This window comes from Polypterus senegalus, chromosome 13 (assembly GCF_016835505.1).
Source record: "Polypterus senegalus isolate Bchr_013 chromosome 13, ASM1683550v1, whole genome shotgun sequence".
Classification (NCBI taxonomy): Eukaryota; Metazoa; Chordata; class Cladistia; order Polypteriformes; family Polypteridae; genus Polypterus; species Polypterus senegalus.
The window spans coordinates 155689170-155716572 of NC_053166.1; the positions used below are offsets into that span (position 1 = coordinate 155689170).

The 27403-nt window shown below is 42.3% G+C and overlaps 2 protein-coding genes across 4 annotated transcripts in view; one reads left to right on the forward strand and one right to left on the reverse strand.

Annotated features, from left to right (window-relative positions):
* The window catches only part of mfsd13al (major facilitator superfamily domain containing 13a-like), a 39850-nt gene extending 15411 nt beyond the window's left edge, over window positions 1-24439 (reverse strand). For 2 of the 3 annotated variants that reach the window (XR_005636177.1, XM_039774739.1), the window contains exons 1-6: window positions 24229-24427; window positions 19009-19087; window positions 12881-13117; window positions 6097-6834; window positions 5855-6009; window positions 4801-4884 (exon numbers count right to left, since the gene is read on the reverse strand). Coding sequence is in view for 2 of the 3 variants with exons in the window: in XM_039774739.1 (XP_039630673.1) it covers window positions 4801-4884; window positions 5855-6009; window positions 6097-6834; window positions 12881-13099 (1196 nt within the window). In the remaining variant the exon portion in view is untranslated. Of the gene's footprint in view, window positions 1-4800; window positions 4885-5854; window positions 6010-6096; window positions 6835-12880; window positions 13118-19008; window positions 19088-24228 lie in introns of all 3 variants that reach the window. The other variant, XM_039774740.1, reaches the window with a different exon arrangement.
* A 130-nt stretch (window positions 24440-24569) lies between these two features.
* Window positions 24570-27403, forward strand: part of cdr2a (cerebellar degeneration-related protein 2a) — a 38071-nt gene continuing 35237 nt past the window's right edge. Inside the window, exon 1 of the mRNA XM_039775051.1 lies at window positions 24570-24823. Within this exon, the coding sequence (XP_039630985.1) occupies window positions 24742-24823 (82 nt within the window). The 5' untranslated portion in view covers window positions 24570-24741. The remainder of the gene's footprint in view (window positions 24824-27403) is intronic.

A 27403-nucleotide genomic window follows, 5' to 3' on the forward strand; every position in this document is an offset into this window, starting at 1 on the left:
ATGGGTGCAGAGCTTGGAAGCTCAACCCTGTAGGGGCCCATGGTCACTGCCATGGAGCGCCCCGATGCCTTTGGAGCCCTGGCTCTCAGCACTTCCGTCACACCCGGAATTGCTGGGGGGAAGAAGACCAGGGACATCCCGTAGTGCTTCAAGGTGCGCAGCTGGTACTTCCGCCACACTGGGGAGTGTCGGCGGAGGCTTGTCAGGATGCACCTGGAGCTCATCCAGGTGTGGATAAAAGGGGCTGCCTCCCTCCATTCGTTGGCTAGAGTCGGGTGGAAGAGGACAGAGCTCGTGAGGAGAGGAGTGGAGGCGGTCAGAGACAAAGAGAAGGGCATGGACTTTGGGAGGGTTGTTGTTTTATATATCGTCTGTCTGTCTGCTTTTCACATGAGAACTACTTAACAAAGTCAGATTTTTTCTATAATTTGCTTGAACATTGAGTTTTCAACTTCTCTCATCGCGCTAAGTATCATAATTCACTTGTGGCAGTGATTTAGTTGCATGAATCTGAGAGAGAGGCTGCGGGTCGAGGGGAGGGGGAAGCGGGTAGGTCCCTCCTCACTTGCACGCCAATCTCCGTTCGAGTCGGTCTGATGTGGCATTGGCGAGAGGGATTTAATCCCTCGCATTCCTCTAATCATGACAGACATGCCCTTTCAATCTCAAGAGATTACAGTGAAGCTTTGCTTTGCAATGTCAATTAGCGAGGCCCAGGGACAGACACTCAAGGTGGCAGGGGTTGATTTTAGCTCACTGTGCTTCTCGCATGGCCAGCTTTACGTTGCTTTCTCCTGGTTTAGTTCCCCAAGAAACCTGTATGTCCTCGCCCCTGATAGCAAAACCAAAAATATTGTATATCAAGAGGCTCTTGGATACGAAAGCTATTAATGTAAATTCTTCTCAAATTACATTTTTTTAAAATTGATTTTTAAAGTTTGTCCTGTTTCACTACTATGTGGGTGGAGCTGTTGGGGGACAGCTAGTCATTGATATAAACTGTGTCAACAGTCTACTTTTTCCAATTGCTTTTTGACTCCTTGATTCAATGCTGATGTTGATTTGCATATTAAATTTTTGTTTTTATTGTGTTAATATATTTGTTATCCTCATGTTGTCACCACAACTCTATTTTATGAGTTATTTTGGGTTGCATGCAATGCCATTTTCCAGTGTTTCTACCTGCAGCAGCCATGTTCTTCTTAACAATGACATCTGGGTGCTACCCCCCAACCCACTGGATGCCTTTGAGGCCTTCTATTTACAGTGGGGGAAATAAGTATTTGATCCCCTGCTGAATTTGTAAGTTTGCTCACTTACAAAGAAATGAACAGTCACTAATTTTTATAGTAGTTTCATTTTAATGGAGAGAGACAGAAAATCAACCAAAAATCCAGAAAAATCACATTACATAAAAGTTATAAATTAATTTGCATATCATTTAGAGAAATAAGGATTTGATCCCCTGCAACCCAGCCAGAATCCTGGCTCCCACATATTGGCTCTGTGCCCACATGGCACACATATTACAATCAATCAATCACGGATACTCCTGATCTCAACTCATCATGTGTATAAAGCACACCTTCCACAGAATCAATGTGATCCATTTCAACCTCTTCACCACCATGGGCATCACCGAAGAGCTGTCAAAGGACATCAGGGACAAGATTGTGGACCCTCACAAGGCTGGAATGGGCTACAAGACCATCAGTAAGCAGCAAGATGCCAATCCATTATGGTGTAGTGTGCTATCAATGGTGTTCTTAGTGACTGTGGTGGTCCCAACTACCTTCAAATCATTAACAAGCTCCTCATGTGAAGTTCTGGGCTGATCCCTCACCTTTCTCATGATCATCCTCACCCCATGAGGCAAGATCTTGCTTGGTGCTCCAGACCGAGGGCGATTGATGGTCATTTTATATTTCTTCCATTTGTGAATAATTGCACCAACAGTTGTAACCTTCTCACCAAGCTTCTTGCTGATGGTCTTGTAGCCCATTGCAGCCTTGTGCAGTTCTACAATCTTGTCCCTGACATCCTTTGACAACTCTTTGGTGTTGTCTTTGGTGGTGGAGAGGTTGGAATGGAAGAAACTGATTCTGTGGACAGGAGTGCTTTATACACATCACAAGCTGAGATCAGGAGTATCTGGAATTGATTGACTGCCAATCTGTGGGAGTCAGAAGTCTGGCTGGGGTGTAGGGGATCAAAAACGTATTTCTCTCAATGATACGCAAATCTGTCCTCCCTGCGTGGAGTTTACATGTTCTCCCCGTGTCTGCGTAGGTTTCCTCCGGGTTCTCCGGTTTCCTCCCACAGTCCAAAGACATGCAGGTTAGGTGCATTGACGATCCTAAATTGTCCCTAATGTGTGCATGGTGTGTGTGTGTGCGCGCCCTGCCCGGGGTTTGTTTCCTGCCTTGCGCCCTGTGTTGGCTGGGATTGGCTCCAGCAGACCCCCGTGACCCTGTAGTTAGGATATAGCAGGTTGGATAATGGATGGATGGATATGCAAATCAATGTATAATTTTTATTTAATGTGTTTTTTCTTGAATTTTTGGTTGATATTCTGTCTGTATCTATTAAAATGAACCTACCATAACAATTAGAGACTGTAAGAGAGCAAACTTCCAAAGTGAGCAGGGGATCAAATACTTCTTTCCTCCACTGTATAGTGATGGTTTAGTATCAACAGTTTGAAGTTTCTAAATAAACACATAAACAGCAAATCTTTGCAGAGCGTCTTGCGCAGTGTTTCCCAACCTCAGTCCTGTGGACCCCCTGTCGCTGCAGGTTTTTGTTCCACCCAGCTTCTGTTTTTAGTTGGACTCCTAGGCTAATTAAGTGATGTGTTATTCCCCAAGTTTTGTGTTTTGGGAACAATATAGAAATTAGCAAACAGTTTGGTATATATACACATATACACACACACACACATATATATATATATATATATATATATATATATATATATATATATACACATATATACATACATATATTTATATATATACATATATATATATATATATATATATATATATATATATATATATATATATATATATATATATATATATATATTGTGGTCCCAGGACCACAATAAGGAGGAGGAGAGGAGGGCTTGTGCCTCCTGGTTATGTTGGGGGCCACGGGTACAAGGCTTGGAAGCCCAGCCCTGTAGGGACCCGTGGTCACCGCCAGGCGGCGCCCCGATGCCGGTTTATCCCGTGTGGTCTTTGGCCGGGGATGGAGCCCGGCCGGGCGCTTGGAGGACCAGAGGAGGGCGTGTGCCTCCTCCAGACAGAGAGGGGGCGTCCGTCCTGGTTATGCAGGAGGCCTCGGGTGGAGGCTTGGAAGCCCAGCCCTGTAGGGACCCGTGGCAACCGCCAGGCGACGCCCCAGTGCCTATTTATCCCGGGAGCCCGGCACTTCCGCCACACCAGGAAGTGCCGGGGGGAAGACGACAGGGGACACACGGACGGCTTCCGGGTGCGCAGCCGGCACTTCCGCCACACAGGGGTGTGGCCAACATTAAGTGCCAGGAAGCAGCTGGAGCCCATTCGGGTTCCCATAAAAGGGGCCGCCTCCCTCCAGTCATTGGTGGAAGTCGGGAGGTAGAAAGGCGGAGCTGGAGAGAGGACAGGAGGCGGCCAGAAGAAAGGCACAGAGACTGTGGGCCCTGGACTTGGGGAATTCGGTGCAAGAGGCACTGGGGTTGTGAGTGCACGTGACTTTGAATATTTGTATATAGTGTAAATAAACAGTGTGTGGGTGTAAAGTATGTTGTCCGTCTCTCTGTGCCGGGGCCAGCGTTCACAATATATATATATACACACACACATATATATATATATATATATATATATATATATATATATATATATACATATATATATATATTAATTAAAATGTATCAAGCAGTTATATGGGACTAATGTGTTTTTTTCTTTTTAACAATATTTTTACCTTGATTTTCATTTGACTTTCCTAGGTGTAGTATTCTAATTGTTTCATTAATCCATTATTTATTAATTAGTGGGTCTGATGCTAAAGTAATTGCAGCCTTTGATTATTCCGTGTTGTTTGTCAGTGTGTTTGCTCTGCTCATTTTTAATTGTCATTAATAAGATATAACGAAGGGGGAAAAACTGCACAGAGAAAAGGCAAAATATAATGAAATCAACAAAAGAGTGAAGCATTTCAATCTCTAGCAAAAGCAGAAATATTTCTAAATGTCTTATAAATGTAAAAATCACGCTGCTGTGCTTTTCTGAATGTACAGTAGAATAAAAGACAATGCTAGATAATGAAATGAGATCAGTGCTATCAGCTGTTGTCACTGATTAGGAATCTGGTGGGAACAAAAACCTGCAGCCACAAGAGGGCCACAGGACTGAGGTTGGGAAACACTGGTCTAGCGGATTTCTGCAAGCAGCTTCAAATATGATTTTTGGTTAATTCATTAGGTTTGGCATCTCTGTGTATTTTGTATTTTCTGGTTTGGACCTTGCAGTGGGCTGGTGCCCTGCTCGCAGTTTGTTTCCTGCCTTGCGCCCTGTGTTGGCTGGGATTGGCTCCAGCGGACCCTCGTGACCCTGTAATTAGGATATAGCGGGTTGGATAATAGATGGATGGATGGTTTGGACCTTTGCTAGTTATAGACAACATTTTTTCTCTTTTGTCTCCCGATTCATTCCTTAACTCTTCCTTTCATGGCCTACCCTTTTCCAGCTCTGGCAGTACACCCTGAACAACACATAGACCACTGATTTCTCCATTTAAAAACAAAATTACCTGCGCTGGTGCTTTTGTAAGTCAGTATCAATTATATCAGCCAGGGGCAAATTGAACAAACTGAAGGTTGCCTGGACCAGCACCCTATGAAAAGGAAAGGAAAAAAAAAATAGGTTCAGGATATTGTAGAGTGTGGTTAAAAACAGCCCCTGTACAAAGACAGACACGACACCAGATGTCCAAAACACACACGTTTATCTTCTTCCTTCTTAACAGCACCTCACAATGCCCTTCCAGCTAAACTCAGTCCCTTCTTTTCTCTCTCATCTTCTGTTTCTGCCACCCTCACTCCTCCACATGTAAGCTCTGTCCTCTTCCTCCCAAACTCCGGCTCGTCTACTAGAGTGAGGCGGCCCCTTTTATAATACCCCGGATGTGCTCCGGGTGCTTCATGATGATCTTCTGACAGCACTTCCTGGTGTGGTGGAAGTGCTGCCTGTGCACCCGGAAGCACTCCGGGTGTGCCTGGAATCTCTTCCGGCAGCACTTCCCAACAGGGTTGAGCTGCTAAGCTATGATCTCATGGCCCCCATGCAGACCAAGGTGGCTGCCCTCTCCTAAGGGAGGTATTGTCCCATATCCCGGTCCTTCTAGGCGTCTTGGCTGGGAATGATTCCCATCCGTACGCCACAAGGGGAAAAGCTGGAGTATCTGGAGAAAAACTCAATTAGATGCAGAAGAGCAAGGAAACTCTACACAGACAGGGACCAAGCAAGGGTTTGAAGTCCAGTTTCCTGAAATTGTGAGGCAGCAGGTGTCACGTATATCGTAAATTCATATACATTTGCAAATCAAGTCATATATAGTATTGCTAGACTTCCACTGTATATTTGCACATCACATGTGGTTGAAAATGGATAGCATGGCGGTTCATGTGCCAGGTCCTCCCTGCATGGAGTTTGCACGTTCTCCCCATGTCTGTGTGGTTTCCCTCCCACTGTCCAAAAACAGAACACTGGCTACCAGAGCTTCACTGCAGATCTTGAACGACTACTCACATATCTGGTCTTACCTGCACCAGTATGTCCTCTCATTAAGGTTACGGACAACTCACATGCTACCAATGAGATAAAGAGCCAAGATGTTGTAGTGTTGACGCCCAAGGAGGAAGACCAAAGCTGAGGCTAACGCTTCAAGATAGAACGTGCACAGGATGATTCTGTAATATCCCAGCCTCCTCAGCAGGTTTTGGCTACTCAGGACCAGGAGCTGTAGTAATCAGAAAATAGAAGTTAAATGGGGAAACCAGACCGATCACAAAGGTATACATATAGTGTCATGAATATGTGTCCTCACCTGAGGACAAATGAACCCTGCTCCATAAAGGATGCTCTTCACTGAGGACGGGAGGGCCCCTTGGGGAATGAGGTGCTCCGTAAAGATCATGGCAAAGTTGCTGTAGAATGCAACCAGGAAAACTTGACAGAAGTTCATCGAGACAAAGCACAAGAAGTCTTTCTGTGTTACGATCTGCCTGGTCATGGAGAAGACAGCAGTCAGGGACATGCCAGCCACCTCTGCTTTCTGCTCTCTTTCTCCAGAGCCTTTCCAGTCTTCTTTGTCATACTGGCTGATAGTGTACATGCCAGTGTACAGCATGCAGGCACATGCCAAGAAAGCCACGGCAATGGTGAAACCCTGGAAGTATGGGAAGTTCTCCATATTGTCTGACACCAAGCCACAAAACAGGACACTACAAGAGCCCACCAGAGAGGCAATCTGGCTATACTTGATGAGTGTTAGCCTGTTCTCATGCTGGCCAGATATCTCTGCAAAAAGAGCACATTGAGCTAAGAGCACAAAGGTCAGCATGCCATCATAGGCGAAAAGGGATACGATAAGATGCAGGCCACTCAGAGCATCTCCCGCCTCATATGTCTTCCAGGGAAACCAGGGGAGCAGAAATGCCAGGGCGTAGAAAGGTGCTCCATAGAGAATGGAGAGACGTCGACGTGCACAGCAACGCACCCTGGAATTGTCCTGGATGTATCCAAAGAGAGGATCATTTACTGCATTCCAGATCATGTACAGGACCTACAATACAAAGAAGAGGAAGGGAATGGTCAGGGAAGAGAGCAGAACGTCAACTCGGGGTACACAAGAGCATCCAAAAAGTAATTGGAGATCTCTTTTCATAGCACAACATCTACTGAAGGAAACTGTTTTTAGTTAGTAAAAACAAGAGCTGGCGTCAGAGACAGGTCAAAGGTAAGCAGGTTTTTGCATACAGGTCCTGCTCTATGGTCTCTGAGGCGAACGTTTGAACGGTTTGACCTTGCCTGACAATAGTAATGTGGTTCTGGGAGCAGCAGAACCCCAATGATATCAAAGGGGATTCAAACTTTGTGACAGCCCACATGGAGTTGTCTTTTGTTCAGTGGTGGTTTCTTGTGTGGTCGGTATGACGGTGAGGATTGGCTCCTTGCTACCTCTTCTATAATGAGAGCCTCTTGAACCCGACATTGTCAGTACCGTAACCGAGATGAGCCTCACAGATTAGGACAAAACACACCAAGCAGGGGGATGGTGAAAAGTGCATGCTCTTTTTATTAAAAACTCAACGAAAACAAGTGTTCAAAAAGTGCAGTGCTCAACCGTTAAATAAATAAGCCATAAAAATGTCCAAATGTTAGTGGAGGCTAAAAGGATCAAATAAATAAATCCATTAAAACGAGGTTAAAATTCAGGCAGGAGTCTTTAAAATTCTCAATACCCAGTGTTTCTGTTTAAAAATCGATTCCCCCCTCCTGGCTTATTCTACTCTGACCTCACAGCACGGGGTGACGTTCACCAACAGGCACAGACATCTTTAAGTCCTGGCCCGTGTCCCTGCCACCCAATCCAGGGTGTTCTATGGGGAGCCACCGGTTCTGCTCCCGTGCCCACTACAGTACTGCCTTTCCTGGCTTCACTCTGTGAAAGTGCACTGTCCTCCCACTGCTGCCAATTGCAGGCTCCACCCGGTCAGAGGATACTCCTAGGTGTAACGATCACTCCTGCTCCCTGGTTGCTCAAGAGAAGTGATCCCCGTGGCCCCTCTTGAACGCTGGCCACACGCTACTCCCTGGGACACCATTCCCGTCTGCCTGCTTCTCTCTCTAAGCACCGGTTCACTCCTGCTCCTGCCTTTTTCTCCGTCTTGCTAACCTCTGATCCTCTTTCATTTAAATTCTCGTCTTCTTTTCTCTTGTACCTTTCTCTTGCGCTGGCTCGTTCTTAAGACTCCATGGACACAGTGTCTCAATTGCACACCGCAGGTGGCCGATGAAGTGACTGAGAAAGACTGCACCTTCACCAACTCCCTGCAGCTGCATGAGTGTGCACATGGAGAACGAACCGGCCAATGGATTATTTTAATAAAACAGCTGCAAGACTTGCTATACCACAGTTGGACATGCCAGTAAGAATTAGGGTACACCCCGTACACATGACCATACTACTACTACTACTACCACCCATCACCACTATTACTACTGCTAATGCTGCAGTCTTTTCGATTATTTCCCAGCGCTGTTAATCAGGAAAAATAATTATGTACCATGCTATGGATGTAATTTTATGAAGAAAAAAGAAACAAGTCTATCTAGATGAGGGTGGGAGTCAACATACTCTTTGCTGTAGCATCCCACAGAACCTACATCATGCTCGCAGCAAGTGTTTTTCTTTATTTTACTTATTGTTATCTTTGAATTATTATATTTTATTGTTCTTGTTTTTATGTAATTTTTCTTCATATTGTTTAAATAAATACTGTTTAATTGTTATGTATTGTGTATATGTGCTTCAAGGCTACATTCCTTGTGTTCTATGAGTGAAGGCCAAGAGCTGCAGCCACCATTTTAACAATGAGGATGAACAGAAGGTTCCAGCTATTGACTTTACGGAGTCAATTCTTTTGAATTGCCTGTTTAAGTCAATTGATTCTTTTGATTCATTTTTTACGATTAGACGCTTGGGTATATGTAAACCTGGGGGTGTGCCTCCCTCTGATCGCATCATAAATATATAATAATTCATACATTATTTTGTGTGTATACACATATACATATTTTATATATATATATATATATATATATATATATATATATATATATATATATATATGTACATACATACATACATACATATGTGTGTGTATGTATATATAATTAATTATATAATTAACATGATGGTAATTCATATGACAGTGTCCTGTTTCAGTACACAAAGTGTTACAACACATTTAAGATGCATAACTAAAATAAAATTTTTTGTTACAGAATCACAAGTGAACAAGAATCGTGCGACTTGTTCTCGGATAATGATTCGTTCAAAATCAAATGAAAGAGAATTGTGAGACTTGTTCTCGGGTAAAGATTCACTCTTGAATCAGTTGAAAGGGAATTGTGCAACTCGCTCTCGGGTAATGATTAATTAGTGAATCAAATGAAAGAGAAATGTGCGACTCGTTCTCAGTCAATGACTCGTTCAAAATCAAATGAAAGAGAATTGTGAGACTCGTTCTCAGTAATGATTCATTAGCGAATCAAATGAAAGAAAATCGTGCGACTTTTTCTCAGACAATGATTTGTTTAAAAACAAATGAAAGAGAATTATGAGACTTGTTCTCGGGTAATGATTCATTAACGAAACAAATGAAAGAGAATTGTGCAACTCATTCGGTGTAAAGATTTCCTCTCGAATCAAATAAATGAGAATTGTGCAACTCATTCTCAGGTAATGATTCATTAGCGAATCAAAGGAAAAAGAATCGTGCGACTTGTTTCTCAGGCAATGATTTGTTCACAAATCAAGTGAACAAGAGTCTTGGTAACTTGTTCTCAGGTAATTAGGGGGGCCAGAATGACCAGGCCGTGGTGGACAATTTGGCCTGGACATCGGGAAGCACACTACTCTTTACAAAAGATGCCCAGGGATCTTTAATGATCAGAGAGACTCAGGGCCTTAGTTTTATGTCTCATTCAAAGAACAGCACCTATTTTTATAGCACAGTGTCCCCGTCACTGCACTGGGGCATTGGAATCCACACACAGACCACTGGGTAAGCGCCCCCTGCTGGCCACGCCAACTCCTCTTCCAGCTTTTTCCTAGATTGTCTCCCATCCAATTACTGGCTGGGCCTGAACCTACTTAGCTTCAGATGAGCTACCTGTTCTGAAGCACATGTAGATGAGAACAGAAATTTACAAAATTCCCTTCCTGCAAGTTCTCATTTTACATTGAACAGGTAAAAACAATCCATAGCTTACTAAGCAACTAGAATTTCAAGTCTTGCCACATACAGAATGAACCCTTTCATTTACTCAAAGAACAATCCCAGATTTGGCCCCACAAATGAATAAACCACTTTACTTACTGCTGGTCTGTCACCTGATTTCACAGTCCCTTATTTTGCCCACTTGTTGTGTGTTTTCAGCTTCTCTGGAATTAAAATTTCATAAACCCCGAATGTTTAGTATAAAGTATGTCTTTGTATACAATGACCCAACAACGACTAAAACCTTGAGTAATCATTTTCAAACTATTTCTACCAGTTACAAAAGCTCCCTGTCAGGGTTCATGTTTATAAGCTAAAAAAATGTTTCATAAGTCATATTTTAACTGGATTTTCTTTTAACACAAAGCAAACAAAGAGGAATGATAATTTATTAACTGTGTATGGGGCACCCGTCATATGAGTGTAGAATCTAGAAAGACCTCCAAGCACCATTTCTTTCATTGAAGCATTACCAAACATTATAAACCACAGAATTATTATTTGCAATTCAAAATCTGAATACGAGGTGTGGAACCAGAAAACTCCTGATTTACTTCTCAGACCATCCTGCACCTCAGAGTTAAGACGTCCCACTACTAGTAAGATTCATAAGACACAATGTTTAACAGTCGAGGGTCGGTGTGAAAGCAGGCAGCTTCTAAATCTCAGCTCATTCAAAGACTCCTCAGTGGTTTCTGAGATGAGCTGCCCTTCCCAAGGTGCACTTCAGTAGATTGACTGAACCCTTTATTCACAGTGAGTTTGGGAAATAATCAAATCCCTCCACTTAATTGTGTTGTTGATGTAACCTGAAATGGGTCAATTTGCTCTTTTTGCCCATCAATCTGCACTCAACAGCCATAATGGCAAAGTGAAAATGGGTTTCTGGAAAGGTTTGCTCATTTATTATGCGAGTACCATAGTGGATGGACAGGCGTCCATCACATCCACAAGGGGGATGGAGGATGATTCCTTGCCCGACCGGGACGCCATAATAAAGGAAAACGGACAGGCAGGCTTCCCAGCCAGCAGGGAACAGGAACCCTTACCCAAGTCAGGAGGGCAATAATCTTTTTGAGCTCAATCCTCAAGAGGCAGGTGGACAAACAAAAACCCACCAATTCTGACAAACTCCAGCATTTATTATGGAAGAATGGGCTGCCATCAGTCAGGATTTGGCCCAGAAGTTGATGGACAGCATGGCCGGGCGAACTGCAGAGGTCAAGAACAAGAAAGCCCAATACTGTAAATATGGACTCTTTGCATAAACTTAATGTAATTGTCAATTAAAGCCTTTGAAACTTCTGAAATGCTTGTAATTCTACTTCAGTATACCATAGAAACATCTGACACAAAGATCTAAAAACACTGAAGCGGCAAACTTTGTGAAAACCAACACTTGGGTCCTTCTGAAACTTCTGGCCACGACTGTACATCTAGAAAAGGCCATTGATTCTGAAGTTGCCTGGTAGAATAGACCCTGCTCCAGCTAAGTGGATTTAGAAGATGGACGGGTGGATTAAGACTGTTGCCTCCCAGTTGAATTCAATCACCTCACTCTTATGGGTACTTCAGAAGAGGCTGTGATATTCATTGATTACAAGTAATAAGCCCCAATCACAGATTTTTTTGCTTGCGGGTCCATTCTTCTCTCTACAGTTTTTGATTAAATGGAGATTACATTGAAAACTACACTAGGAAAAGCCAGTTGTAATCCCAGTTCATTCACTTATTGTATGTGACTTATTGTGTGTGCAAAGCCAAGTCACCTTATGCCAAGACAGTACCCGATAAATGTCTCACTAACTGCATCACTGATCTTAAGCTATGGATGAAAAATAACTTTCTCAAGCTTAATGTCAATAAAACTGAAGTGTTACTGGTAGGTCCAAACTGCTGACTTTCTAAGGCAGCCAACTTCTCTGTTTCTATTGATGGTGCACTTGTCAGACCTGCTCCTGTTGTCAGAAATCTTGGTCTTTTGTTTGATTCACTTAACTTTGAGTTACACATTAGGACTCTGTCCAAAAATTTCATTCTATCATCTCCGCATCATTGCCCGCCTCCGTCCATTTCTGTCCTTTAATGATGCTCAAACTTTGGTTCATTGTTTCATAATGTCTCGTACTAATGTCTGTAATTTCCTCTTCATCTGCCCCCTTGTAAACTCTACACAGAAACCATAGTACATTCAGAACTCCGCAGCCAGAGTCCTCACCCACACAAAGTGTTTTGCTCACATCTCCCCTGTTCTCTCCCAGCTTCACTGGTTACCAGTTCCATCAAGGATTAAATTCAAGATTCTGCTTCTCACCTTCCAAGCCCTACATAACCTCACTCAGCTCCCAGCTCCTTACATTCCTTGTCGCTCGCTCAGGTCCTCCATATTGTCCCATGCACCAGACTCTCCACCCTGGAAGGCAGCTCCTTCAGTGCTATAAGCCCCTCAGCTCTGGAACTCTCTTCCTCAGTCTCTCCAAGTTTGCTCCTCTTTCTGCACTTTTAAATCTCAACTCAAAACTTTCCTCTTCTATGAACTTCAGCCTTCGGTGTAATTGTTTTTTTTAATTTGTACGTAAAGCGACCTTGGGTTTGTGAAAGGCGCTCTATAAATGTAACTTATTATTATTATTATTACTATTCACTACACCTAAGACAATGAGTTCCCCTTTCCTTCAAATTAAATAAAAGAAATATGCTACTCTTGTTAAAAAAAGAAGCTCTACAGGATGTACTATTAAATTGTTTGTACCACTGTGATGGGAAAAGTAAAATCACAAGAGGCACAATATGGCATTCCTCTTAAGTATCATACAAACTTACCTGGGCTTGATGGAAAGCTCCCTCTGAGATCTGGTACTTGTTCAGAAACAATTTAACATAATAGAAGCTGAAAATACTGGTCATCATGCAGGACCCTAGCGTTGTCATGGAGTACGCCAGGGCATTGTGGTGGATTGCAAACATGGGTAGCCTCATCCTTTCGATAGCCGGAGTCCTTGAACACTTCTTCACAGAAAGCCGCCTGTGCCTGCAGTTCATAAATTAATAGCTGGCCTCCTGGATGGAAAGAGTATGTCAGGGTTACACAAAGCTTAAAGACAGACATAAAGGGTCCAACCATATACTTAAAACACCACCTATGGCAAAATATTAACATACAAAACTGACTCACAAAACATAACTGACATTAACTTTCAGAATTCCACTCATGCTATTTAAGATCAGCTTATTTTTATTACATTACTCAGTGCCATTACAAAGTACAGTGATCCCCCGCTGTATCGCGATTCAGCTATTGCTCCCCCCGCTATATCGCGGACAAATTCAACAAGTACATCCTACCTGTAGTGTAGTTTTGCAGTCAATTCATAACAAAGCATACGGTTTTCAGCAGTCACTACGGTAGACAAAGAGTTTCGCATTACAGTACCCAGACGATTTCTTATAAGGCCTGTTCCTCCCCCACACTATGCGACTCTTTAATTCCACCCGGGGGAGTAAATGCTAACATTACTCAAAGTTATTGTCTGCTTTTACATGCATTTTTATTACTATTTAATTTAATATTGTCTTTTGTATCAGTATACTGCTGCTGGATTATGTGAATTTCCCCTTCGGATTAATAAAGTATCTATCTATCTATCAATTGGCTGAAAGAGGAGACTCAACCAATCAGAGTGGGATTTTCATTCTCTTGGGCTCTGATTGGCTGCTGCTAATGTGGTGAACTCTCGCAAGAACTGTAAGCATGGGTCCCCGACACATCTCAGTTCTCTGCGTATCGCATACTCGCATACCTTGCTTGTGGTCCGATTGTTGTGAGCAAACTTTTTGTTTTGTTTTAAGCCCAAGATGGCTCCCAAGCGTCCTGTATCTTCTAAGAAGGGAAGGGAAGAGTTACGCGGACGTCACTTGCCATTAAGGCTTGAATGAATAAAAGGTATGCTACATTATTTAATATTATTATAATATTATTATTATGATGTTACTCAGGGCGGAGCGGTGGCGCAGTGGGTAGTGCTGCTGCCTTGCAGTTAGGAGACCTGGGCTCGCTTCCTGGGTCCTCCCTGCGTGGAGTTTGCATATTCTCGCCGGTTTCCTCCCACAGTCCAAAGACATGCAGGTTAGGTGCATTGGCGATTCTAAACTGTCCCTAGTGTGTGCGTGCCCTGTGGTGGGCTGGCAACCTGCCCAGGGTTTGTTTCCTGCCTTGTGCCCTGTGTTGGCTGGGTTTGGCTCCAGCAGACCCCCCGTGACCCTATAATTAGGATATAGCAGGTTGGATAATGGATGGATGGATTGTGTTACTCATATCCTTAGCCCGACATCCACATATCATATGTGTTTACAAAGTGTGTTTTAATAAGTTTACATGTGTTTAAAGTGTGTGGGAGGGGTATTTTAAGGCTTAAACTATAAAAACAAATGTTTATTTATATGGTCTTTCAATATCGCAGATTTTCACCTATCGCTGATGGGACTGGAACATAACTTCCACAATAGGCAGGGGATCACTGTATTCTGCTCCTGCTCATTTTAAAATTTTGCAAGCTTAAAGTAAAATGTATTTACGTGAAATATTTGTAGTCAGTTGTCCAAAAGCCAGTGTCAAACTCTGATCCTGGAGGCCAGCAGTGGCTACAGATTTTTGCTCTGACTGCTTAATTAGTAACTGGTTAGTGTTGCTAATGGAACATGCAGTACTTCTTTTGTCTTGCTCGGGTCCTAATCTGGGATTCTAAGGTGGTTTGTCATGTGGTGGGTGCGGCAATGCGCTGTATCAGCGCCTCCTCCTAACCTCCTCCTCCTCCTATTTAGTTGGGCCCTTGAGCAAGTCACTTAACCTGAAATTGCTCCATCCTGGGTATGACGTTAAGCTGCATCCAGCTCTGCAACCTGCAGGGAAAAACCTGGGGCTTGGTGGCAGAATTGGCACTTCATCCAACATAAATAATATAAAAACAAAACACCCACTGGTTCCATTCAATCTGAACTAGTGTGGTGCTGAGGTGTCACCCGTTGCATGGCTGCACTCGGGTCCTAATCTGGGACCCTGAGGTGGTTTGTCATGTGCTGGGTGAGGCAATGTGTTGTATCAGCGCCTGCTCCTAACCTCCTCCCTCACTCTCTCTATTTAGTTGTACCATTTCTCTTATGCTAAACAGATTTAATTCAATTCATAAAGCCAGCAGTTTTTGTAGAGCTCATCTTATATTTACTTGCCATTTTGGACTTGTGATTAATTCTTCTGTTGCTCTTCTGGTTTGTACTGAACTTCTTATGTTTCAAAAAAAAAAAAAAATGATATATATATATTGTGAATAAGGCGCTATATTGCGCCCGACCCGGCACGGACCACGCAGAGGCACTTGTTCACACTCAAGGGTTTTAATTTTTTTTCTTCAGCCGTGGGCACACGTCTTCCCCGTGTCCCACAGGCCCAACACAGTCCAAGCACAAAAACCCACACAAACCAAACGCTTCCTTCCTCCACCACTCCTCCCAGGCAACCTCATCCTCTTCCTCCCGATTCTGGCCCTGATTGCTGGGAGGCAGGCCCTTTTATACCCCACCCGGAAGTGTTCCAGGTGCCTGACCAGCTGGTCTTAATTGCACCTCCGGGTGGGGCTGATAAACCGTCCAGTGTGGTGGCTGGTTCTCCGCAGCACCCCCTAGCGGCCACCCCATCTCCCAACCGGGCTGCTGTGGTAGACTCCATGTCCCATGGAGCCACGGGGGAGATTGAGGAGGGATCCACGGCCAGGGAGACTGCCCCCAAGCGCCCCGGGGAAGGTACTGCAATGTCCATGATGGCTCCCCCGGGACGTATGCAGCAGAGGCGTCCCGGCCGGGCATGGGACCCGGCTGTCCGTCACTATATATATATATATATATATATATATATATATATATATATATATATATATGTATACAAGAACACAGGGGCCATACAAAGTGCTGCGTACAATTTTGAGTTGCTGCAATTAAATTTTGGCAAAATGGACTAGCCTGCCACATCATTTTTTCACTCTGATTTTATGGGCGTCTTTGAATTCAGGGCTCTGTAGGTTGATCACTTTCATTTCCATCAAACGATGTGGCATCCTTTCGCTCCTAACACATTACCCAGTCTATATCAGTATAGATATCCAGGAGGATTTCTTTTTCCCATTGAGATCTGATGTGTTTTCAAAGTGTTCCTTTAATTTTTTGAGTAGTTTATATATATATATATATATATATATATATATATATATATATATATATATATATATATATACACCCTCACATATACTTTAAGTGTTTGCCAGACAGTTCCTATTATTATTATAAAAGTTGAAAACAGTCGGGGCAGTTTTGAATAAAGCGGTTGAAGCTGACGATATGCAGTCTAAAATAGTTAAAAATCTATTCAGGTGCAATTAAGTCATAGATCACGAGGGAACCACAGGACTAATGACTCACAGAATGGCTTTTAGAAGTGTGGGTATTAATGGCAATGTGTTTTTAAAGAGTGTTGAATTTTGGAAAGCTTAATTCTTGAAAGCTATACAAAAGTAAAAGTAAATGTTAGAATGAGTTTTTCATGTATTCTGTACTATTCATTGTAATTGCAATAGTGTCAGTACATGGGCCAGGTGGTAGTAGCTACCCGCTCAGATGAAGGTGCCTTACACCTCTCCTGGACCCCAAAACCGCAGAGAAGAGGCTCTACTTTCTCTGCTGTTCTTTTTCCGGTTTTCTGTGGTGGTGATCTGCACCCCCACCACCCGATCAAAGCACCATGCTGTCCCTACATTGATGGATTAAAGGACAGAAGTCCACATGACCGTCATCATCAAGTTCTTCCTTGTGAACCCCGAGTACAATGAGAACTGATTGAGGTCATTTATGTTAGGTAGAATGCCTAGAGGGGGCTGAGTGGTCTCGTGGCCTCAGAACCCCTGCAGATTTTATTTTTTTTTACTCCAGCCGTCTGGAGTTTTTTGTTTTTTCTATCCACCCTGGCCGTCGGACCTTACTTTTATAATATGTTAATTAATATTGCCTAATTTTATTTTTTAATATATTTTGTCTTTTTTCTCTTTCTTCATCCTGTAAAGCACTTTGAGCTCCATCATTTGTATGAAAATGTGCTCTAGAAATAAAGGTTGTTGTTGTTCTAATGCTGCATTTGATCCTGCGCAGTCAGTTGCAGAACTCAGCCAGATTCTACTGAATGTAGGTGGCGGGGTCTTGATGCGTCAGGTGGGAGCTGCTCTACCAGCCAATGAATGTCTTCAGCATCCTGAATGCATATGTATGAGGATGATTAGCATGCTCCATATATGGTTGTTTCAGGGCAGCGGAGGTGTGTTCATATACTGTACGCACATTTACAAGGCGATTGTGATTAATGAATGGTAAATTATGTAGAAATGTGTGTAGGCCAGCTTTTCTAACTATGATTTTTCTTTTGTTTTATCAGTGAGGCCCCTGTCCATTTTTTTATGTACTTTTCTTTTCACATTTCCGTTCTGCTATCTCTTATGAGTCAGTATACAGCCCTTAGTAAGGATTCTAGAGGTATGTACTAAGGGTATACTCTACCGTATGGCTTAATTTACAGTACTTGTTTGCTTCAACTTGCAAGGCTTAATTTACTTTAATTGTTGCAGAACATCTGTGGGTCGTAACCTATTAGTTGCTCCCTGAAGAAGGCCCATCTGTAATATTCAGAAATTTCCCTTTTTTCAGGTTTTGCTAACCTAAACTTTATATTTAAACCTTTGGTTTTCACCAATTTAGGTCATTCATTGCATTTCAACCAGGGCAGTGGAGTCGGAGTTGGAGACAATTTTGGGTACCAGTGGTCAGGGTCAGAGTCGACAAAAATGTACCGACTCAGACTCCTAATAAATTTAAATTGTAATAAAAAAAAATACAGCAAGTTCAAATGTCCCATTTCACAAACAATAGTCATAATTAAGTACTTCTCTGATGTAAGAATAAAGCCCAATGCATAGTTGTGTTACTACTGTAGTCACTGTCCTGCTCCACTGACAGACTGAGGAGACCCCACACTATGCGGCTTTTCAATTCCACCCGGACGGGGTAAACGTTTACATTATACAAAGTTATTGTCTGTTATACCTGCATTGTTATCACTCTTTAATTTAATATTGTTTTTTATCTGTATGCTGCTGCTGGAGTATGGGAATTTCCCATTGGGATTAATAAAGAATCTATCTATCTATCTACTAGTGTGAAGTTCAGGTGAGCTATTATACAACCTGACTTTCACATATTGTAATCTGGATTATAGTACATTACAAAAAGTGTTTTCATTTTATTTCCGATATAATGTGTTTAACAAGTTCATGTGAGTGTAAACAAGTATAATGATGTAGGTGGAGGTGTGTGTTATGGCCTGATGGGTGTTCAGAGGTTACTTGTCTTTTGTTTAAACTGGCCAATACGGTAGAGAGTCAGCTTCCTAGCCAGTAATTCTGTGGTGAAATGACGTGAATGTTGCCTCCCTTTAATCAACATTGAAAATACGTTAGCATATTAAATACAGAGGAGTCGGAGTCAGAAGTATCAGAAAGTAAGGAGTCAGAATTGGAGTCGGAGTTGAAGGATTTATCTACCGACTCCACAGCCCTGATTTCAACTGATTAAATTTGAAGAAAAGCACAGGTGTTGTAAAACTTTTGACAGGTAGTGTACACGTAAAACAAGGCTAATAATTCTGGCGTTTCCATTTTCTTGGGGACTGCTGTTTGGTCTGCTCAAGCCTACTGTATACTAGCGAGTCCCTATCAGAAGCACTGGAGGAGTAATGGGCTGTGCCAGTACCACCACTCACACTCAGCACCTTAATATTTGTGTGTGTGCACTTGTATGTGTTAAATTCAGGGTGTGTGAAAGTGGGCCATACAATAATAAATCTAGGGAGCCCCACTCACCTCACAATAATACAAAGCCTTCTCCACTGGAGGATCCTTTTGTTATATGCAAATATCCGACCTCATTGTCAATTCAGTGCTGATAAAAGAAAAGAGAGATACAATTAGAACTTGAGAATTTTAACAAGCAAATGAACTAAACACATTAATGAAGACTGTTCATCCAATTAGATCACAAGGAGGAAAATGAATATTCAAACCAACATAGGTCTTGAACTCTGATTTATTTACTGACTTCAGCATCGGTTTTTCCATTTTCTGGCAATTTCTAAGTTAGTTTGCAAACACTTATCTGTGTTTTTTGATTACACTTTATCATGGGATATACTGTACATCATCTACAGTATGGCGGCAGGTGACCAGCTCTGATCCTGGATGGGCTGCTGTGACCGCAGGTTTTCATTTGAACCACTTTCTTAATTAGTTACCAGTTTTTGCTGCTAATTCGTTTTCCTTCATTTTAATTGACTTGCTATTTAAGACTCACATTCCTTAATTGTTCTCTTTTCCTTAATTAGCAGGCAAATACAAAACAATCCAGTGAACCTGTGCCCACCATACAATAAAACTATCTATTATAAAGGAAAGGCAATATATCTTTATCTATCTTTTTTATTATACAGTCCAGTGGTGCAGAGAGATGAAACATTAAAGAGAGAAGAAAAAGCTTTTGTTTCACCAAAACAACACCTCATACCCGCACGTTTAAAACAAAACAGAAAAAAAAATGATGATTGACCAAGCCATAAATACCGTAGCTGAGACTAATGAGACTACCCTTACAGAAAGTCTGGAAACAGATAATATTGCTGCCTCTAGAAGCCTGTTGCAGCAAAACACATTCTGGTAACACCGACACAGACGTGAACAAAAAATGTGGATGACAATGAGACCACTGCAGGAGATAAGATGGCAAACCTGAACAAAGAAACCTGTCTATAAGGACTTTTGCTTTATTTGGTGCAAATATGCCCACCTGAAAACACTCAGTTATATATTACCTTTTATCCCCACAAAGTGACCACAGGTCATTTACAAATGTTTAATTGATGTTCATTAACTGCACCATCAAAAGAAAGTTGATTTCCTGCAGATGTGATTTTGCAGATCTTAGCTACATGAGCTAAAAAAGGAAGGTGAAATGGAGCCAGTTCTGGATTTTATTCCGCTTCAATCCCTATACCTGATTTATTACTGACATATGTGATGATCCCAGAGTGTGAATTAATATATGCATGGGACTGGTGGAGGTAACACGGTGAAACATGGGTTTTTTTGAGTTTTGACACCCAAGGTCCTGTGAGGATCTTAATTTTGCCCTGTTTGTCACATTTACTCCAACATTCCTTAAAACAAATTTGTCAAGACTTGATTGTGTAATCCTAACAGGCCCTGTGTGTGCAAGATAGCCATGTGAGGGACTGATGCCCTATCCATAACCTTTTGGTTGGTGTTGCCAGAATAAACTCCAACACCTTGCAAGCCTGTAGCAGATGAAGCAAGTCTGAGAATGAAGGGCGAACAGGTATCTGTCTGTAGGCTATCTGGTACTCTGTCTAGATAGATAGATAGATAGATAGATAGATAGATAGATAGATATGAAAGGCACTATAGATAGATAGATAGATAGATAGATAGATAGATAGATAGATAGATATGAAAGGCACTATAGATAGATAGATAGATAGATAGATAGATAGATAGATAGATAGATAGATAGATAGATAGATAGATATGAAAGGCACTATAGATAGATAGATAGATAGATAGATAGATAGATAGATAGATAGATAGATAGATAGATAGATAGATAGATAGATATGAAAGGCATTATATAATAGATAGATAGATAGATAGATAGATAGATAGATAGATGTGAAAGGCACTATAGATAGATAGATAGATAGATAGATAGATATGAAAGGCACTATATAATAGATAGATAGATAGATAGATAGATATGAAAGGCACTATATAATAGATAGATAGATATGAAGGGCACTATATAATAGATAGATATGAAAGGCACTATATAATAGATAGATAGATATGGAATATGCTACATAAGACAGAGCTAGATGGATACACAGGTGGATGTATTTATTGTCCCTAAGGAGTAATTTTAATTATATGACAGTAAAACAAACTCATTTCAATTGCCATAGGTAAACAGTTCAGATGTTTTTACTCAAACTTTTAGGTAATGGGACCATACAAACAGGGGTAAGGAAAACATCAGGTAAATAGATATGTGTTTTATAACAATTAAAATTAACTTCAGTATCTTAATACTCTTTTATTATGATAATGAAGAGTAGCAACTGTTGCATGTTGGTTGAACATGCAATTAATAATGTCACCGGCACTCTGTATATATGTACAATACAATCCATCCATCCATTATCCAACCCGACATATATCCTAACACAGGGTCACGGGGGTCTGCTGGAGCCAATCCCAGCCAACACAGGGCTCAAGGCAGGAACAAACACCGGGCAGGGTGCCAGCCCACTGCAGGGCACACGCACACACACACACACCAAGCACACACTAGGGACAATATAGAATCACCAATGCACCTAACTTGCCTGTCTTTGGACTGTGGGAGAAAACTGGAGTACCCGGAGGAAACCCACGCATACACTGGGAGAACATGCAAACTCCACACAGGGAGGACCCAGGAAGTGAACCCTGGTCTCCTAACTGCGAGGCGGCAGCATACATTACTATATTTATAGTAATGCTACTACTACTATAGGTTTGATCAGTTCATAAGTGACACAGAGGAGAAAGAGCTCATTGCACCAGCAACAGACACAAGGGAAGCCATAGACCAACTCTGGTACTGGCAATAAGCATGTGGTTGGACTGTAGAAGGAAATCAACCAACAGGATTAATAAAACCACAAGCTACAAGTTATCCTAATTTGTTAGTCCATTCAATCATTGTCTGAATCCTCTTAAGTTAACTACAGGATTATGGGAGATCTAATCTTCAAGCCAGGGATCAGGTAGATTTCCAGGAGATAATGAATTTTTTTTTTTGTGGGAGTCATGGAGAAGATGCCAATTTCTGGGACATTTAATATTTCTGGTGTCTGTTCAGTGGGCATGGCAAAAATCTTAGGTGTGCATTGCCTCCCTGCAGCAGCACTTATCAAGTTAAAATCCCTGACACCTGCCAATTGAGTAGTCAAAGGGTCGGCATCCATATACACTCACCGAGCAAACCATTAGGAACACAACACTAACGCTGGGTAGGGCCTTTCAAAGCAGTCTCAATTCTTCATGGCATGGATTCCACAAGATGTTGGAAACATTCCTTTGAGACTCTAGTCCATGCTGACATGAATGATTGCATCACATAGTTTCTGCAGATTTGTCAGCTGCACATTCATGCTGCAAATCTCCTGTTCCTCCACATCCCAAAGGTGTTGTATTGAAATCGGATCTGGTGACAGGGGAGGCCACCAAAGAACGCATTGTCATGTTCACGTCAGGCGGCTTTTACATTGTGGCATGGTGCATGAGCATGCTGGAAGTAGCCATTAGAAGATTAGATAGATAGAGATTATGGCCATGATGGGATGTAGCTATGGCTTTCTGGCAATGATCAATTCGTATTAACAGGCCCCAAATGTGAAAGTATTCCCCAGATCATTACGCCACCACCCCCAGCCTAGAATGCCAACATAGGGCAGACTGGGTGCATGGAGTTGTGCTGGTTGGTGCCTAATTCTGACCCTACCACCTGTGTGCCACAGCTGAAATCGAGATTCGACAAATCAGGCTACATTTTTCCTGTCTTCAAGTGTCGGGTTTTGGTGAACCTGTGCCACCGCAGCCTTTAGATTTTTGTACTTGGCTGATAAGAGAGGAACCCGAGGTGGCCTTCTGCTGTTCTAGACTCAAGGTTTGACATGTTTTGCATTCTGAGATGCTTTTCCTCTCACCACAGTTGTACTTAGTGGTGATCTGAGTAATCATAGCCTTTCTGTCACCTTGAACCAGCCTGGCTATTCTCCACCGACACGTCTCATCAACAAGCAGTACTACCACTACCAATATGGCGCAGTGGTAGTGCTGCTGCCTCGCACTAAGGAGACCTGGGTTTGCTTTCCGGGTCCTCCCTGCATGGAGTTTGCATGTTCTCCCCGTGTCTGTGTGGGTTTCCTCTGGGTGCTCTGGTTTCCTCACACGGTCTAAAGACATGCAGATTATGTGCACTGGCGATCCTAAAATTGTCCCTAATGTGTGCTTGGTGTGTGTGCCCTGCGGTGGGCTGGTTTGTTCCTGCCTTGTGCTGGCTGGGATTAGCTCCAGCAGACCCCCATGACCCTGTGTTAGGATATAGCAGGTTGGAAAATGACTGACTGACTGACCATTCTCAATAAAATCTAAAGACCAGCTATCTTACACCAAAAATCAGGTCACGGTCAAAATCACCGAGTTCACATTTTTTTCCCCCCATTCTGGCGTCTGATGTGAACATTAACTGAAGCGCCTGACCTGTATCTGCAGGATTGTATTGCTGTCACATTTTTTACAAGGGTAACCAGGTGTACATTTGTCCCTAATAATTTGCTCAGTAAACACACATGGATGTACATGCAAGGTCCTTTGCTCCTTCTTGCCCACTCAGATCTGCTGATAAACGGTGTTGTCACCGTTGGGTGATGCCACCTCTTCAGATGTAGTAGTTAAAATTAAAAATAAAATTTCTGCTGATCTGACACGGAATAACACCACTCAAAAAGATAACAGTGGTCACCCAGACCCCATTACTGGTTACTAAGGGCCTCCATTACTGTTCAAGCTTCAGGGCCCCCACAAACGCCACATAGGTCTGCCACCATCTCTGATGCGGTTTATAAAATCTCTGCAAAGCTTGGGCCTTGGGACCAGCAATTGTTTCCATTAAAAAAATCATGACACTATTTGGACGTGTACAGACTTTTGACTGGTAGTTTAAATACTACGCACCCCCCATATCATCTCTTACCCCTTGGAAACAAACTAATAACTAACCCATCAAAACTACTAATAAAGCAAAATGGAACACGAAAAGGTCATAAAAAATGATTAGATAACTACAGATATCGTTTCCAGGTGCACACCACAAGGGAAACAACTTCCCTGAGACTGCTAAAGGGACAAACCACAGTGAAGCCACCTTGAGGAGGTGGCACGGCACGTTGTTCGACGTCTCCAACTACACACCTTTGTCCTTTCCGTGCTCAGGCTCTGTGGGTCTTCACGAGGCTTGGGTTTGTAAACAACATGCATGCACGCCCAGTGGTTTGTTCGCGCAAACAGACGCATTTAGATTGAAATCAGTAAATTAAAACATACGCCGCACGAGTCCCGTCCCTCTCCTCTCCTCTCCTAGGATGGCAGGTTCCTTCGCTCCTTTTGTCACACGGAAGTGTGCGCGAAGGCGGGAGCGCCCAATACGAAAGACCAATTGGCTGATTGGTTTCGCTTTGACCCCGCCTACTGTGCCCTGATAGGTTCTTCTTTGAAAAACCATGCCTCTTGGAATCTTTAGAATTCGACAGGACGTCACATTATCCAATTTACATAGTCTTGGGAGGGCGAGTGCCACGTTGCTGCTGTTACGGCCGGAGCGTTTGTGTGCTTCAACTCGGAGGCAGGGCTCGAAGAAGAGAGGGCGGGCGACAGAAGAGAAGGGAAGGGAAGTCTGCTTGCAAGAGCCGTGCAATACACGAGAAGATGCTCACCGACACAATAATGGACGAAGAGTTCGAGATACGTGAAGAGGAGCCCTGGTACGACCAGCAGGACCTTGAGCGAGGTAAGAGGCGAAGAGTGGAGTCCGGGTGTACACTTGGTAGTAGGGTGCGCCTTTTGGGGGTTCAGCTTAGGTTTCTAGGGGAGTTTGTAAGTGTAGAGCCCGATATGTCGCCTGACTGTGCCTCCAAACGCCCTGGCCAGGACACCTCCACCCGCGACATTGTTTTGTGCTTGAGTGCACGCGTCCGAGAGTGAGCAGGCCCCCCACTTCTAATTATATATCTGCTCATTGTGGCAAACGCCCTGGGATATTTAAACCTAGCGCGAGAATTTTTTTTTTCCGAAAACGATGCTGCTTTATCACTCCGTCTTTTCTGGTATGACCGTTTGATTTTATTTCCATCTTTTAGTGCGTTGTGTCTTTGGGGACTCCCAACGGCATCCCAAGGGTTGCGCTCAGAGAAGCCCGAGGCCGAGTGAAAGGTGACCCTGAAAGGGACGGGGTACCCAACTCGCTGCGACGATTAACAAACTCGACAGCTATGTGACAGCTCCTCCCTTTGGTTTCACCTTCGTGGATCATTGCATATTTTTATCTTGATTTTAGCATACAAATTATACGGTGTCAACGGGCGACAACCTGCTAGCTGAGAAATAAAGTAACGGGAGCATCAGCAACGGTACGATGCGTTCATCGTTGTTGTTATTCTTTTGTTTATCCCCATGATTGGACTTTTTTTGTATACAACAAAGACTCTTGCAGTACATGTAATAAAGCATCAGCGATTAAACAATAGAGGCAACCACGGTGATCGTAATAGAAGGGTAGGACATCAGAGAGTTGTGTCGGACGGGGGCGGGCACCGTCACGTTACTTTGACCACTGTTAGCTATAGAATAACATTTTTGCCAGAATAAAATAAATTAAAAGATACTTGTAAATAAACCCACCAGAATGTACAGCGACATATATAAACGTGTGAAATTATAAAAATACATAATTAACTAAAAATCATCTGATTATTATGAAATACATTATTGAACACAAATAAAATTATATCGTATTTACATTACATTTGATTATTGCATTGTTTCTAAAAGTCTGTTTATTGCACAATGCGACTTTTCCGAACGGCAGATTTAGAATTTTAATAGTCTTTCATGCAAAATAGGAAGAGACCATTTAAAGCGAATGTACGATATATTGGAAGTAACTTCGGCGGACAGACTAACCCAGAGGTAAAAGGACTTCCCTTTGTCTAGATTGGCAAGTAATGAAACGATCTTGAAATGACGCGTTATGGGAGTTAATTCGATAAAATACAAATGTTGCATTTAATAATGAGGCAAACCTACAACCATGGAATGTAAGATGGCCATATTGTTGAACCAAAATGTTGTCTTATAACAATGAAGTAACTTTATATTTAGTTATGCATTTATTTCACAGTTTAATTACTCATTTATGAATTTTCTCATGTGATTATTCATTTCATAATTGCCTTTTTTTATTTAATTTTGATGCAAATGGTCAATAGTTAGCAGAGGTCGCAATGAAAGTCCAAAATGAAACACATTTGTAAATTGAAGGGTTTATTTGAGAAAATGGCTCCTCTGTTCTATTTTTTTCATCATTTTCTCATAAACCCCCTGGGATGATTGACTGTTAGAATTATCTTTTTGATTGTAGGGCCGACAGACCCAACCATGGTGGACGGCTGAGTCGTAGCAGCATTCTATCGCAGCCAATTTAACAACAGTTCCTTTTGTACTGTGATAAAACCTCAGTGGTAATTAGAGATGACAGATCTTTATTGTCACGTAAACTGAGAGAACACAAGGAAATTCTTGTGTCGTAGTTGTGATGATGTATAAAAAATACAATACAATACAGTTTATTTTTGTATAGCCCAAAATCACACAGGAAGTGCCGCAATAAATAAAGTGAATAAATATAGAGTAAAAAAATGGGGGGTGGAGTAATGAACATTACAAGTTTACATAAAACCGCAGGTGGGTACAGTGCATAGTGTTAAGCGGGTAGGATCTGGTTACTGGAAGTTCACTGACATTATGGCCTGGTGAACGAAGTTGACCCTGAAGTCATGGGGCAAGCAGTGAGGCTCTGGTATTGCTTTCCATAAGGCACAAGTAAAAACGGGATGAGCTCGGTGGTTGTCATCCAAGATGGTGATGGATTCGGCTCTCTTCACACTCTGCTCCTTGTTAGACATTTCTGCATTTATGTGAATCATTCAGGAGAGCTTGCAATTTTCTCTAAAACCTAAGAGAGATGGAGTATCAGACTGAACTCCAGTGTTAATACTGCAACACTCTATATGGATGGTATGACAGTATAACCAATAGACATGAATTGACTTGAGTGTATAAGCGCATGAGGGCAGCCATTAAGATAAACATCAGGCAAGTTAAAAGGCAGTTAGTGAGGAATATTGCAGATAAGGTGAAAGATGACCCAAAGAGATGCTTTCCATATTTTAGCAATTTAGTAAAAGATCAGACAAGGAGTGTATCGTGACTAGTAAGGTGGATTTAAAAATATACAGGGAGGGATAAGCCAAATCCTTCAAAGGTGGCCTTTTCCAAAAGATTTCACATGTGAGGAAAGGATAACCTCTTG